At 50.0% G+C, this 14,019-nt stretch overlaps 5 protein-coding genes and 11 non-coding genes across 16 annotated transcripts; 13 read left to right on the top strand and 3 right to left on the bottom strand.

Moving 5' to 3' along the window:
* The first annotated feature begins 51 nt into the window (after nt 1-51).
* On the top strand, nt 52-124 carry Pmar_PMAR000693. Its single transcript has one exon. It is a non-coding gene; the product is annotated as a tRNA-Arg (tRNA).
* Nucleotides 125-244: 120 nt separating this feature from the next.
* On the top strand, nt 245-316 carry Pmar_PMAR000694. The gene has a single exon. It is a non-coding gene; the product is annotated as a tRNA-Tyr (tRNA).
* Nucleotides 317-424: 108 nt separating this feature from the next.
* On the top strand, nt 425-497 carry Pmar_PMAR000695. The gene has a single exon. It is a non-coding gene; the product is annotated as a tRNA-Arg (tRNA).
* A 120-nt stretch (nt 498-617) lies between these two features.
* On the top strand, nt 618-689 carry Pmar_PMAR000696. The gene has a single exon. It is a non-coding gene; the product is annotated as a tRNA-Cys (tRNA).
* A 108-nt stretch (nt 690-797) lies between these two features.
* On the top strand, nt 798-870 carry Pmar_PMAR000697. The gene has a single exon. It is a non-coding gene; the product is annotated as a tRNA-Arg (tRNA).
* Nucleotides 871-990: 120 nt separating this feature from the next.
* Pmar_PMAR000698 lies at nt 991-1,062 on the top strand. The gene has a single exon. It is a non-coding gene; the product is annotated as a tRNA-Cys (tRNA).
* A 108-nt stretch (nt 1,063-1,170) lies between these two features.
* Nucleotides 1,171-1,243, top strand: Pmar_PMAR000699. The gene has a single exon. It is a non-coding gene; the product is annotated as a tRNA-Arg (tRNA).
* A 120-nt stretch (nt 1,244-1,363) lies between these two features.
* Nucleotides 1,364-1,435, top strand: Pmar_PMAR000700. The gene has a single exon. It is a non-coding gene; the product is annotated as a tRNA-Cys (tRNA).
* A 108-nt stretch (nt 1,436-1,543) lies between these two features.
* Nucleotides 1,544-1,616, top strand: Pmar_PMAR000701. Its single transcript has one exon. It is a non-coding gene; the product is annotated as a tRNA-Arg (tRNA).
* Nucleotides 1,617-1,736: 120 nt separating this feature from the next.
* Pmar_PMAR000702 lies at nt 1,737-1,808 on the top strand. The gene has a single exon. It is a non-coding gene; the product is annotated as a tRNA-Cys (tRNA).
* Nucleotides 1,809-1,916: 108 nt separating this feature from the next.
* Pmar_PMAR000703 lies at nt 1,917-1,989 on the top strand. Its single transcript has one exon. It is a non-coding gene; the product is annotated as a tRNA-Arg (tRNA).
* Nucleotides 1,990-2,287: 298 nt separating this feature from the next.
* Pmar_PMAR000704 (hypothetical protein) lies at nt 2,288-3,210 on the bottom strand. Its single transcript, XM_002778829.1, has 4 exons — nt 3,110-3,210; nt 2,935-3,057; nt 2,794-2,884; nt 2,288-2,683 (listed from the first exon to the last, which is right to left on the bottom strand). Exons 1-4 carry the CDS (start codon nt 3,201-3,203, stop codon nt 2,353-2,355), a joined length of 639 nt encoding a protein of 212 aa, XP_002778875.1. The 5' UTR covers nt 3,204-3,210; the 3' UTR covers nt 2,288-2,352.
* A 239-nt stretch (nt 3,211-3,449) lies between these two features.
* On the bottom strand, nt 3,450-6,345 carry Pmar_PMAR000705 (protein kinase, putative; the record flags this gene model as incomplete). The annotated part of the gene is made up of 20 exons (XM_002778830.1): nt 3,450-3,577; nt 3,625-3,725; nt 3,769-3,887; nt 3,934-4,038; nt 4,081-4,140; nt 4,186-4,287; nt 4,342-4,434; nt 4,480-4,563; nt 4,618-4,692; nt 4,753-4,904; nt 4,964-5,044; nt 5,092-5,221; nt 5,267-5,380; nt 5,430-5,507; nt 5,556-5,639; nt 5,687-5,749; nt 5,800-5,890; nt 5,922-6,050; nt 6,104-6,152; nt 6,205-6,345. 20 exons carry the CDS (start codon nt 6,343-6,345, stop codon nt 3,488-3,490), a joined length of 1,941 nt encoding a protein of 646 aa, XP_002778876.1. The 3' UTR covers nt 3,450-3,487.
* Nucleotides 6,346-6,713: 368 nt separating this feature from the next.
* Pmar_PMAR000706 (conserved hypothetical protein) lies at nt 6,714-9,235 on the bottom strand (the record flags this gene model as incomplete). The annotated part of the gene is made up of 12 exons (XM_002778831.1): nt 6,714-6,823; nt 6,874-6,947; nt 7,019-7,121; nt 8,145-8,214; nt 8,268-8,340; nt 8,390-8,482; nt 8,529-8,571; nt 8,620-8,729; nt 8,773-8,841; nt 8,920-8,985; nt 9,034-9,113; nt 9,155-9,235. 12 exons carry the CDS (start codon nt 9,233-9,235, stop codon nt 6,714-6,716), a joined length of 972 nt encoding a protein of 323 aa, XP_002778877.1.
* Nucleotides 9,236-10,682: 1,447 nt separating this feature from the next.
* Pmar_PMAR000707 (hypothetical protein) lies at nt 10,683-11,898 on the top strand (the record flags this gene model as incomplete). Its single annotated transcript, XM_002778832.1, has 4 exons — nt 10,683-10,798; nt 10,947-11,114; nt 11,297-11,387; nt 11,845-11,898. The coding sequence occupies 4 exons, from the start codon at nt 10,683-10,685 to the stop codon at nt 11,896-11,898; spliced, it is 429 nt and encodes a 142-aa protein (XP_002778878.1).
* Nucleotides 11,899-12,064: 166 nt separating this feature from the next.
* On the top strand, nt 12,065-13,503 carry Pmar_PMAR000708 (vacuolar amino acid transporter, putative; the record flags this gene model as incomplete). Its single annotated transcript, XM_002778833.1, has 2 exons — nt 12,065-12,203; nt 12,344-13,503. 2 exons carry the CDS (start codon nt 12,065-12,067, stop codon nt 13,501-13,503), a joined length of 1,299 nt encoding a protein of 432 aa, XP_002778879.1.
* Between the last annotated feature and the right edge of the window lie 516 nt (nt 13,504-14,019).

Below are 14,019 nucleotides of genomic sequence, written 5' to 3' on the forward strand. Positions count from 1 at the left end.
GTAATCGGCGGAACAGTCACAGACATCAACATGATCGGAAGTTGAATCATCGCCCTGCTGGCCCAATGGATAAGGCGCAACCCTCCTAAGGTGGAGATTCCGAGTTCGATCCTCGGGTAGGATAAATAAGTTTAGTGAGAATCATTAGAGGACGACTCGATTGAGCTGGCTGTAAACGACACAGTGAGGAGTGAAATTTTGAATGACAATAGGTCAAATGGAGGACTAGTCTAATTCTGTGCATGGGTGTGTAGCTCAGCGGTAGAGCGGCTGACTGTAGATCAGCAGGTCCTCGGTTCAAATCCGGGCGTGCCCTTTGAACTTTCGCAAAATTTTCATCAAGGAATTTTCGAGAGGTAGAGTAATCACTCATGTAATCGGCGGAACAGTCACAGACATCAACATGATCGGAAGTTGAATGATCGCCCTGCTGGCCAAATGGATAAGGCGCCACCCTCCTAAGGTGGAGATTCCGAGTGCGATCCTCGGGTAGGGTAAATAAGTTTAGTGAGAATCATTAGAGGACGACTCGATTGAGCTGGCTGTAAACGACACAGTGAGGAGTAAAATTTTGAATGAAAATAGGTCAAATGGAGGACTAGTCCAATTGTGTGTATGGGTGTGTAGCTCAGTGGTAGAGCGGCTGACTGCAGATCAGCAGGTCCTCGGGTCAAATTCGGGCGTGCCCTTTGAACCTTCGCAAAATTTCCATCAAGGAATTTTCGAGAGGTAGAGTAATCACTCATGTAATCGGCGAAACAGTCACAGACATCAACACGATCCGAAGTTGAATCATCGCCCTGCTGGCCCAATGGATAAGGCGCCACCCTCCTACGGTGGAGATTCCGAGTTCGATCCTCGGGTAGGGTAGATAAGTTTAGTAAGAATCATTAGAGGACGACTCGATTGAGCTGGCTGTAAACGACACAGTGAGGAGTGCAATTTTGAATGAAAATAGGTCAAATAGAGGACTGGTCAAATTGTGTGCATGGGTGTGTAGCTCAGTGGTAGAGCGGCTGACTGCAGATCAGCAGGTCCTCGGTTCAAATTCGCGCGTGTTCTTTGAACTTTCGCAAAATTTTCATCAAGGAATTTTCGAGAGGTAGAGTAATCACTCATGTAATCGGCGGAACAGTCACAGACATCAACATGATCGGAAGTTGAATCATCGCCCTGCTGGCCCAATGGATAAGGCGCAACCCTCCTAAGGTGGAGATTCCGAGTTCGATCCTCGGGTAGGATAAATAAGTTTAGTGAGAATCATTAGAGGACGACTCGATTGAGCTGGCTGTAAACGACACAGTGAGGAGTGAAATTTTGAATGACAATAGGTCAAATGGAGGACTAGTCGTATTCTGTGCATGGGTGTGTAGCTCAGCGGTAGAGCGGCTGACTGCAGATCAGCAGGTCCTCGGTTCAAATCCGGGCGTGCCCTTTGAACTTTCGCAAAATTTTCATCAAGGAATTTTCGAGAGGTAGAGTAATCACTCATGTAATCGGCGGAACAGTCACAGACATCAACATGATCGGAAGTTGAATGATCGCCCTGCTGGCCAAATGGATAAGGCGTCACCCTCCTAAGGTGGAGATTCCGAGTGCGATCCTCGGGTAGGGTAGATAAGTTTAGTGAGAATCATTAGAGGACGACTCGATTGAGCTGGCTGTAAACGACACAGTGAGGAGTGAAATTTTGAATGAAAATAGGTCAAATGGAGGACTAGTCGAATTGTGTGTGTGGGTGTGTAGCTCAGTGGCAGAGCGGCTGACTGCAGATCAGCAGGTCCTCGGTTCAAATCCGGGGGTGCCCTTTAAACTTTCGCAAAATTTCCATCAAGGAATTTTCGAGAGGTAGAGTAATCACTCATGTAATCGGCGAAACAGTCACAGACATCAACATGATCCGAAGTTGAATCATCGCCCTGCTGGCCCAATGGATAAGGCGCCACCCTCCTAAGGTGGAGATTCCGAGTTCGATCCTCGGGTAGGGTATATAAATTTAATGAGATTCATTGTGGAGGATGGCTCGATTGAGCTCGCTGTGAATGCCTCTCGTAGAGGTGGTCCCAACAGTGTGTTGGCGACAGACTTAGTGATGTAACCGCAACGCCGTACCAGTCCGGCTTAGGCACTTACAACAACTGTGACACAGTTACTGTGTTCTGAAAACATCAGAGTTGATACCGCTGGTTGTCGGTACCCGCCTAGTTCCGTTTAGAGCAGGGTCTTCCATAGTATACTTTTCTTATGAGGACTCTACCACTTATCCAACAAAACAATCGGTGCACCTACTATACCAGTGAAATGTTGATTACAGAATGGGAGGGGATGCTAGCCTGTAGAGATGAGTTGCTGCTATAACGTGCTTTCCCGCTGCTCAACTTTCCGTTTTCTTCCGCTCGTGTTGGGTGACCGACAAGGTCGAGAGTCCTCAGGAATATCCACGCTACTCATGCAACGCAGTACAGCGAAGGTCCACTTGTCTATGCCCCGCCACGTCGACTCGTCAAGACAGCACTCAGCCAACCGTTGCAAGCCATTCTTCGGTGGTACGGGAAGGGAGCTCAGGCGCCCATAGATCCATTGTCGTTGCTTCAGCGCATTGGGAGTATCAGTGGCTTGGTCCCGGCAGGATGTACCGCCCTTCAAACTTTCCACCAGTACTTCTTTCGTTTGTGCCCAGTACCTACCAAGAGCACTAGAAGAACAGATCACCTTATTCCGCAACCGAGACACCTAGAGACTTTTTCAACCACAGTGACACTGTGACAGTATTTTTGGTCCACCACAACTTACTCATCGGGGCATCTTAAGCCCTCCGCGAGCATTTTCAAACATATCTTCGCTTGCTCAGATCCATTTGCTATCGCATCACGATCAAAACAGTCTGCGGTAACACTTCGATCGGCTACCAGTTCAAAGGATGCCAATACTGACCTCGGAATTTTTCGAAATCTCCTTGGGCACGTGCGTTCTCCTCTTCCTTCACTAGATTCTGCGGTGTGGTCACCACTGAGGTAGACAATCTCTCGCCCTCCACGAGAGCATGACCAGCATCGCCTAGACAAACACAACACTCAGGCGGGCCTCATCTATAGCAGCTCCACCTTACCCATTCCTTCACATGCTATCGTAGACTGTTGCCGATCCTCCGACCCGATGTCTGAGGCAACCCTTCCCTCTGTATCCGCCACGGATGCTGTCATTAAAACCAAAAAACGTCGCCCTATTACGGCATTCCAACGTAGCCCAGCTGGAGAACGCACGGCTGTGGCAATACCCACAACCAGAAAAAGGTGTTGCTTTCAATGACTACATACAATCACCTTCGAAATAACCTAGTGCCGATACGGACTGATAAACTCAATATACGATCTTGTATTGAGAAGCATCATTCTATTGCATGCTGCAGGTGATTGCAAATAGTACGATAGACAACTAATATGACTCACAGTCTTCCTTCTGCATTGTAAAAGAGTATATATCATTACTATACGCGTCGTATGTAGGGATCATTAGCAGCCTCGATGACATCGGGCCGTAGTTGACGATCGTAAATTAGTAACCGTTGAATGAAGCTCTGCAGGAGATAACTCCAGCAAAGAGACTAAATGAGTATTGACCAACCTTAGCTTCTTTCGAGACCCGACCGCTCTGAGGGAACTCCACGCCATGAGCGTTCTTGATCGTCCCAGCTCTTATAAGATGATCTTGACTAATCCCATGACCTGAATGACATCATACAAAAGGCGGCCGACTTGAGCGACTCACCAAAAGGCTTCCGCGCGAATAGCAGCTCATAAAATATAACGCCGCAGCTCCAAACGTCCACCTTATTGCTGATCTTAGCGGCCGAAGTGTCGAAGCATTCAGGAGGCAAGTACCAATACCTGCATGACAAACGTGACCAGCAGTCCAGGACCACTACCAGACTACGTCCCAGTGCCGAGAGAGGTGAGCTCCACCGTGTCGTGGTTTTGATGTTGATCCACTTGCTTCGACAAACCAAAGTCCGTTATTTTAATATTCCCCTCGTAATACCTGCACGAGCTATCCCTTCAGCAAATGCCGTACTCACTTTACATGAGGTTCCCTGGCTTCAAATCGTAGTGAATGATCTTATGACCAGCACTGTTCATGTATCTACGTGCAGCCATACTGTGGTCAACGTTCATGCTGGGTCCATACCGCAGTCCACTGAAGACCTGGACCATGATGCCCCTGGCCTCCTTCTCCGGTATCGGCCCATGAGCCTTCAGGTAAGTGTCGAGATCAACGCCCTCACAGAACCTCAACAAGGACCAGTCATGCCCACCCAGCTAGACTAGGACCGTAGGACCTTACTCGAGGACTGTACCGAAGGAATGGCAGTCTATAGGGAAGTAGTCGTACAACTGTATAATTCGACGGTGCTTCAGCCTCTTGTGAATACCATACCTAGCCTCACCCTAGTGTCTGACCGAGAGCCCCACAGCGACTCACTCTCGCCATGTGTGTCTAACATAAGCCTCACGAGCCACCTCGGTCATGTCTGGGCGAATCTGGTGGATCTTCACAGCGACATAACTAAGAGTAAACAGCCGTCCTCCGAGACCCTACTGAACAAGCCAACTATATGACCTGTGGGTCTCCAAATCATAAGCCTTGAATACTTCCGAGAATCCGCCCTTTCCAATCATGGTCATCAACTGGTACCTGATCCCCCAGTGTCGCTATTACAGTTGCCAATCCCTGAACCACTGCTGCAACAATCACCTCCCCGGAAGGAGGCCGTCAGTGCTCTTCCCCAGACAGGGGTAGTTGCCAAAAGCACTCTGCTCATGGGAGTTGCAGGTCCTGAGCTCCTTGTTGAACAACGTCCTCTCGGCATGCAGTCGATTCTCCCGCTCTACCAAGTCGGCTTCCGTCTATCCAAGAGAACAACAACAACATAAACACACAACGCTGGAGTGACAACAACAATGACCTTCTTCAGCGTCATCTCCATCATTTGTATATTCTCCTTAGCCTCGTGGATCTGGTATTCAGCCTCGTCAGTGGGCAGCATCTAAACCTCACCAAGCTCATCAACATCCCTCCTCACGAACACCTCACATCCGCCAACCCTAGTATCTTAGTATTAGTGTCCTCATCCTGGACCATAGCAGACGAGGAGGAAGAGACCTCAGGTGCGGCAGTGGCGTTACCCTCCGTATTCGCACGAGCTCGGCGTATTCTCAAGAGCCTGTTAGCCCACTCCTATCGACTTCCACTATAGCAGGTCTACTACTTCCTATACTGTGTCTTCTCCTCGTCCAGCTGTGCCTTAAAGGACTGTAGCCTCTTATGGGCATCCAGAATGCTCTTCTCCTCTGTACCCCCCTTCCAGTGATGCCCAGTGGCACTGAGCCCATACACAATGGTATCTCTTCGACTCAATAGGCTCGGCCCACCTCCTAGTAGACGGCATGAGCTTCCCTAACCGTTCAGCTTGTTGCTGCAACTCCTTTTTGTTTTCCAAATGCATTCGCCTGAGGTACACCGACACCGGTGAACTCAGTCGCTAACCCAGCACGTACTGTGACATCTGTTTGAGTATTTCCCTCATGTTAGCCGCAGCTCGCTTGAGGGTGTCTCTGAAGTCCTTCACTTCTTGAATGTGCCTTGACAAGGGATCTCCCCAGTCCTGAGCACCGACAACGTCTTCTACCTCTCGCGTTCCCCAATAAGGCTCTCGTTGAAGGACTGACAGTCCAACAGCTCCCTCCTCAGCCTGACACCACTCCCAATAGACACGGCCCTCCACCCCAGGGGGCGGCCCACTTTTGAATGTCATGAGCAGTAAGCGATAGTTCATCGTCATCCATCGAGCCCTTCGAATCAGAGGCCTCCCCACTGTCACTGGACCTTGCCCCTGCCCAGGGGAACTCGACAAGCTCCATCACCGGCGAGCTCGGCGCCGTCTAAGAAGTTAACGTGAACCCCACGAATGTCCAAAGTAAGTGGTAACACCCCAGTAGTGGTACTGCTAGGCTTCGAGACGGGGGCAAGGAACCTTCTGATAGATTGGGCACCTAAACGGCGGTGCCCATTCCCACACAGAGGAGCGTCCTCCTACTACTACTACTATTCTTATTCCGAGGGCTCGTCCTGCCTCGCTTGGAAAGTTGGTCCCTCTAAAAAGCTTCGCGACTAGAGAAGATGACGGAGAGGCTCTAGGAAGGTTACCCGTACAGGGGTGAAGTTCTTCCGTTTCCGCCAAGTATGCTCGCTCTTAACCATGGCTACTGTCTTACGTCCTCTAACGCTGTTCTCATCAGGCACCTCTTCCGCCACTGTCGGAGGCTTCGATATGGTGGAAGCTTCCATTAAAGGAAATGTGATATCTCCACTACTGAGACAGTATTAAGCCATAAAACGAAGTTAACCAGGGAATTCTCCCGCGATGGCGTGTGACAACAGCAGTCGAGCTCGAAGTGAGAGTCACCACCGAGTGAACCGATCGGCACATGGTCGCAGTCGAGATGTTAGCTCCTGGATACCGAGCAGTAGATAATGGTTCAAATTAGCCCGACATCCTCCCTTCCTCGGCATCCTAGGAGCACACTACTGGTACCTCCTCATTATGGTCAATCAACGACCCTCAAAGTTTCTGGCAGAAACTACCACTCACATACCTTCGACCACAATATTCGGAAAGGAACCTCAACTCCAGAAGAACTCAGTATTGGAAACACTTAATCAGCACTTGGCATATCTTCATCGGCCTTCTGGGCAGTATCAGAAGGCTGAGAGGACCCCTCCTCCCTATACTTCTTCTCCAGAGCTTCACAAAGGCTTTCAAAGGCTGACAAACAGCATCCATATTGGAACGAGAAAGCATCGAGGAGATCTTACGGTCAGCGTGGGAGTCCAATACAGAGGCATCCAGCTCTAAAGCCTGGAAAAGGGCGAGGACGTTCTCCGAGTATCTAATTCAGAGGGAGACAAGCGTCAGCCACTGAGCAGCAGAGTTGCTTGCGAAGGCCGTCCACTATACTACATGGCCTCATCCATACGCCCCATAGCCTGATAGAACTGAGCACTGGTGATGGTATCCTTAAGGGTGTGCCCTTCAGGGATCTGGTCCTTCAACTGCTTGTTGCCTGGGGAAGATATTGTGTAAGTGGGGATCCACGATATCAGACAAAAGCCCTTCTACACGTAAGTGCGGACCCACGATATCAGACAAAAGCCCTTCTACACGTAAGTGCGGACCCACGATATCAGACAAAAGCCCTTCTACACGTAAGTGCGGACCCACGATATCAGACAAAAGCCCTTCTACACGTAAGTGCGGACCCACGATATCAGACAAAGGCCCTTCTACACGTAAGTGCGGACCCACGATATCAGACAAAGGCCCTTCTACACGTAAGTGCGGACCCACGATATCAGACAAAAGCCCTTCTACACGTAAGTGCGGACCCACGATATCAGACAAAAGCCCTTCTACACGTAAGTGGGGACCCACGATATCAGACAAAAGCCCTTCTACACGTAAGTGCGGACCCACGATATCAGACAAAAGCCCTTCTACACGTAAGTGCGGACCCACGATATCAGACAAAGGCCCTTCTACACGTAAGTGCGGACCCACGATATCAGACAAAAGCCCTTCTACACGTAAGTGCGGACCCACGATATCAGACAAAGGCCCTTCTACACGTAAGTGCGGACCCACGATATCAGACAAAAGCCCTTCTACACGTAAGTGCGGACCCACGATATCAGACAAAAGCCCTTCTACACGTAAGTGGGGACCCACGATATCAGACAAAAGCCCTTCTACACGTAAGTGCGGACCCACGATATCAGACAAAAGCCCTTCTACACGTAAGTGCGGACCCACGATATCAGACAAAAGCCCTTCTACACGTAAGTGGGGACCCACGATATCAGACAAAAGCCCTTCTACACGTAAGTGCGGACCCACGATATCAGACAAAAGCCCTTCTACACGTAAGTGCGGACCCACGATATCAGACAAAAGCCCTTCTACACATAAGTGCGGACCCACGATATCAGACAAAAGCCCGTGTAATAGAGAGTGCGGACTTAATATTCTACACGGAGCCATAAGAGAGTAATTGAGCAGACAGTAAGTATTAAGAGACGGGCCCTTCTACCTTCCGGGTCTTCAGCCAATTTTGCCAACACTTCCTTAGTCAAGACGTTACGCAGCGGTGTCGGGTGAATCTGACGTTGACTACCGCTGTATCGACGGGTCAGTTGCTTCCCCTCCTCTCTACCCTAGGACGAACTCGCACCCCTGCCTCGTCCAACCGATGGGCTAAGATCCAAAACGCTGCAGCCTGGGCGAATCTGGCAGGGAACTTGCCGACCCGGAGGAGGAGGAGGAGAGGTAACCTACTGCTCCTCAGTTGGTCTGAAGTCGTCCTGTTCGGCCATGAGTCTATCCATTACGCTGAGGCCGCCGCCCTGCTGAGAGGAAGAAGAGGTGGACCTGGGTGGTGAACCGGAGACCCTAATCGACAGCAAGAGCCAACTACCTTGAAGGGAAGGGGATACTAGTCGGTGGTGGGGGCGCGGCCTCTGAGGAGGAGGAGAACACTGCTATAGAGGGATGGCCAATGGGACTACCCTCCATCACAGCATCCTGATCAGGCTCACTCTGGGCCCTGTCGAGAGCCTTATTAAATTTAACCACCAAACGAGGCTCATCAGTGGCATCCTCGGCTTGCATCCAATACCTACCATCCAGTGGAGGAAGAGACACGACTCCTTGAGTAGTACAAATGTCGCTGGTCTTTGATTCGAAGGACGTAAACTCGTCCGGTGGTGCACTGGGGGACTGGGTCCAGTCTGAGGGGGATCGATAAACGAGTCGTTGAGGTAGGTAGATAGAAACTCCTCTTGAGACGCCCGAGAGACTTCACCTACTTATCGCCTTTATCAGCCACGAAAGACTCCTCAGGTCCTGTAGAGTCGACATCACAACCGTCCGACCTGATAACGAGTAGCCCCAACTAATACTATTCATACTACCACGCTTACCTCAGGACGAATTCGACCCGCAAGCACCCATCGTCACACTCCACCAAGCGAAGGATCCCACGTCTGTCATCGGGGGTTACCTATGGGAGAGGTCTCTTCAGAGCCGATATGACTGCATTACCGTACGACCATCCCTATTCATCTTGCCGGCCAGCAGATGCACTACTTCGCGAGTCACCTTGTAGGTCCTAGAGGCCGCCATGGTACGATCCACTATAGTGGTAACTACAAGCGATGTTTAGACTTCAGTGGGCTTGTGACAAGTGCAGTCTTATGTAGGACTTTCACTGCCAGGACCCCATACGCGGTTTTCCGGAGTAATCACAGAGTTGCGTTCAGTGAACACGCTCCTTAAAAACTTCGGAAAAGGTGGAGTGCTCTCTTGTGATGCGTTTTTGAAATCTTCTACTGTGCCAAGGACTGCATCGCTCCGCCCAGTGCACGACTTGCATGTAATTATTCTTGTACTTAGTCACTTTGTAGATGCCCACATCTCCTCGCAACGACGTCGGAAATGCGCCCTGTGGGATTCGAACCTTCGCGAGCGGGTTGCATGGGGGTTCTCAGATTCTCGTAGCTCGACTCGGGTAGTTGTCTAGTCGGCGAACCATCCCAGCCGGTCTCAGTTAGAAGTAATCTCTCCGCTATGGCAGTAATCAGTGGTACGCTAGTAGTCTTCGGGATACCCCACGTGCTTGAACTGAGGATAAGAGCCTTATGGACTACAGGGCCCCTGCATATACCGTTATCGGAATGGCTTTCGGGGGCACTCCTCTGGCAGGGGACTCCGGGGAAGGTCGCCGAAGAACATGATTCCGAATATGCAGGATATTTTGGCAGATCGGAGATATCGCATATTTAGTTTGTCTTAATAATATCAACATGGCGTCCGCCCCCCAAGGGTCATCCGCCAAACCCTCCCATCCGTCCTCCTTCTGGTCATTGGTCTGCCATGGTGTCCTCCCCAGCGAACTCTTGGATGTGTTTTCGGGCCGTAGATGCGTTGAGGAAGCAGTTGTCGATGCATATATCAGCCTTAGGAGTGTAAGCGGCTACCGTACAAGGATCTCTCCCTTTACCGTTCCCTTCAGTTTCTTAGTAACGACACTTCTCTGACAGAGGTCATGTCCAAGTGGGTTATCTCTGTAAGGAATGACCAACTCCTCATGTGGTCACCATGATGACCCCTTAGGTGCTCTCCATTGCTATACAGTGGTGCTATTCGATAGTGTATTGGCTCTCTTACTGGCTCAAATTTTGGGTATCTTTGCTGGTCTTGCTCATACCACAACTTTCTCAACTCCTAGACTTCCTTCAAGACGTCATAGAAACATTCATTCTGGAATGGATCATATCAGGCGGACCGGTTGAAGGTAATCGACTTTCCCTACTGCGTATTTCCTCTCCACTTCTTCCGCATCATCAGATACCGAGGCCTACCGACCAGGGGTCCTTCTTGTCACCTTGGACCCCGGCAATTCCCCTCTTGCCCGCAGCTTGCGGGAGACATCGTTGAGGAAGAGGGTTCATCTGCGGGGAATATCCGGGCCATCGACCTCCCGCTTACAGCCGTGTATGGATGGTAGTGCGGTGCTTTGTTATTGCCAAGCTTGTGGAGTATCGCTTTCCTCTCAGAGATTGACTTAATCATGGTTGATTGTATGTATAACCCGGCGGCCCTTGAGGATCCCATCAAGTTACCCTCGACCGTTGCCAAGGCCGTCCGCTGCAAGTTTGTGATGTCCATCATACAGGAGTTCATCGGGTAAGCCCACCTCTCAGATCGCCAGTGCTATCATTAATCTCTGTGGGTTGGCTTGATACCGGGTCCGTCTCGGGCTAGGTGTTGAGTATACACTCATTATCTCCTCGATTTCCCTCACTTCACATATTTAGTATATTATACTCTTCAGGTTAGCATCGGCATCACTTCAACCATCCACGGCAGTGCCACGTGTGATGTTCATCTGTGACGATGAGTCAGCTGTGTTCGTCTCCGCTGGTCTCGTCCTCGTCAGGGCTGCTCTAGGCCCCCATGTCGAGTTGGAATGCTGCACTTATAATACCCTCAAGCAAAGATTGTAAGAAGTGATAGTGTCATGTTTCAAGACTAGTACGTATACATGGTAGACCATTGCCGTATTCTTACAAGCGTGTTGCGAGGCGTGTTCGAGTAGAGAGACGGCGGAGCGGTGATAATAGAACACCGAAATGCGAGTTGGAGTATGAGAGGACATGGACTACTGATAGCCTGTCTGGGTAGGCAAGTTATCTTCATGGGAGAATCCTCATCGGTTGTTGTTGACGCTCTGGTCAAGAGCATCAGAGAGGATCATAGGACTATGACTAGGTTTGTAATATTGGTATTCGTGTTGTGGTTTATGAATATGTTTTTCTCACTAGTGTTTTCATATCACGGTGAAATGTAATATAGATTTGAATATGTAGTGTAATATAACATATAATCCCAATGCAACTATGGGCGAACTTGTAGCAGGGTTGTTTGTCCCTCAGAGGAGATACTCCGACGTCCCTGGCCGCCTCCCTAGCTACGGAAACTGCTTTAACGCTCCCAGGGGATGCACTAGAAAATCATATTCAAGAGGAGCTGCCGACTCTACGAATTCGCAGCAGGAGCGAGGTCACTTCTGAAAGAGGGCGAAAGGAAACGAGCAGTCTATCTAGTCCGAGCACTTCCTCATCATCTCCTAATCGTGACGATTTAACCCAGCTATAATCGTTGAAAAACAACATTGAATGAACCGGCAACGCGGATGTGGATTCCTCTGTGCGGGAACTCTATATGCGCAGGTTCAAAACTTGGCAGCGGCATCTCGTATTGACAGTATCGACTTTGGTTTTTGAGTTTCCCTATCAGCGAGCGTCGCTCCACAGGCGTGGCTCATTGTGATCTAACATTACATCTCGTCTGTGAATTAGTATTAAATTCTCTTGCGTTGGGTCGGTGGTTGAGGTCGGGTTGGCTTGTCCCTCGACAAGTGGGTTTTAGTTTCTCTTTGACTCGGCCCTAATGAGCCAAGTAGACCGAACGCCTTCAGTGAGCGATGATTCTTCAGATAAGAAGGTCGTTAGTGATGTTAGTGAAGACTCTCTTGATGGGAAGTGCTCTAACCTCCGGTCCATTTTGAATATCATTCTCACAGCTATAGGTAATAGGGGTTAGTGGTGCAGAGGTTAGGAGTGTCGTTTAGTCTGTGGATGGACGTGAGTTCTATTCCTGGTAACGACACATTTTATCCTTTGTGGCTTCTTTTCTCCGCCGGCATAGGAACAGCGCTCTTCCTGTCAGGTTTGGGTGTCATCACCCTTCCGACTGTCATGGCCAAGTGTGGCTGGATCGGCGGTGTTATTGTCCTCTTCTTCGGTGCTGCCCTGTCGGACTATATGGTCTGCAACCTCTACAAAGCCGTCACGAATCATCCCAAGGGAGATCCTATCAACACCTATGAGGAGCTCGGCAGAGTCTGCTTTGGTCGAGCTGGTCAGATCATCACAGCCCTTATTGTTCACATCACCATGATCGGAGTTTGTGCCACTCTCCTCCTCCTTCTAGGCCAGAATACCCAGAAGTTGGCTCCGGAGCTCTCAGTGACCGTATGGTGCGTCATCTGGGCAGCTATATGTGTTCCTCTATCGTGGATACGGTCCCTCAAGGACATGTCTTACGTCGCTATTGTAGGCCTTATGGGCATCATAGCTCTCTTCGTCATCATTGCCGCCAATGGTATTGTACACGGAGTGACCACAGACGAGGAGATTGAGTATGATCTCATCAGCCAGGATCCTCTCAACTGGGCTATCTCGTTCGGCAATGCAGTACTGTCCTATCAGATCGCCAGTGCTACTCCCAACCTACTTCGCGAGATGAAGACACCCTCGGCTTTCCCCAAGGTGGCGTCTATCAGTTTCTTTATTGTGTTCTCGATCTACGTTGGTGTTGGTGCCTGTGGATATTACGGCTATGGTCGAAGTCTCGTAGAAGTGCCCATCTTGGACAGCATAACCCCACCGGACCAACCATTGGATGCCTGGGGATATGCCCTGGTTGTGTCGATGCTGGCCCTAGCCTTCCCTCACTATCTAGTCCTGCTCATGCCCATCGCTGCGTCCCTCGAAGAGGCGGTGAAGATAGAAATAAAGAGCTCGTCAAAGCGCGACTTCATCAAGAGGGCTGTGGCTCGGACTATACTGGTCGCCATTACTCTCGTCATTGCCATCACAGTGCCCAGTGTGAATAACCTTATAAACCTTATGAGTGTCTTCACAGTGATCGCTATGGCAGCTATCCTCCCTGCTTTGTTCTATGTAAGGATGAAGGTTCTCAACGAAGGTTCGTTCGCGGCTGTGGTTAAGTCGAACTGGATCGAAATGTCTATTATCCTATTCCTCACTCTCCTATGCCTGCTCCTCATGGGCGCAGGAGGTTATGTGGCAATCGTCACCTTCTAAGGTAGGCAACAGTCGGTGTATTACTTTGACTTTCATGTCTTTTTCATGCTGAGAGGTCCCGCGTGGAGGGGCTGATGTGACGGATGTGTGGTATAGCCAGAGCCATCCTGCCCTGGGTGGTTCGCAATTCTGTTCCTTATTGTTCTATTGTTTACTTCCCCACCTCAGTTCCAGCGGGGCCTATGGCCTCTATGAACTTGTACTTTCGTCGCCTGTCTGCCTGAGCCCATCGAGACCCAGGCTGTGGAGAGTTGTTGTTGTTGTTGGTAGCATACGTGTTCATTCTTTTACGTGTTACTTCCTATATCGACACTTTTGGGTATGGAATGTGATTCTGTGCGGGTCTCACACTCCCATGCCTGAGCTCGGGTCGTTATTCACTAAGTTTCCCCTCCCTCTCCTCGCGTTTGGTTTCCCTCTCCTTGTGTTGGGACCTTTTAGGAATGAGTAGTCCCGTTATTAGGCTTACTACTTTTCTTTCCTTTGTTCCTGGCTGTATGAGCCTTGCTGATAATC

Source organism: Perkinsus marinus (genome assembly GCF_000006405.1).
Source record: "Perkinsus marinus ATCC 50983 genomic scaffold scf_1104296948084, whole genome shotgun sequence".
Classification (NCBI taxonomy): Eukaryota; Perkinsozoa; order Perkinsida; family Perkinsidae; genus Perkinsus; species Perkinsus marinus.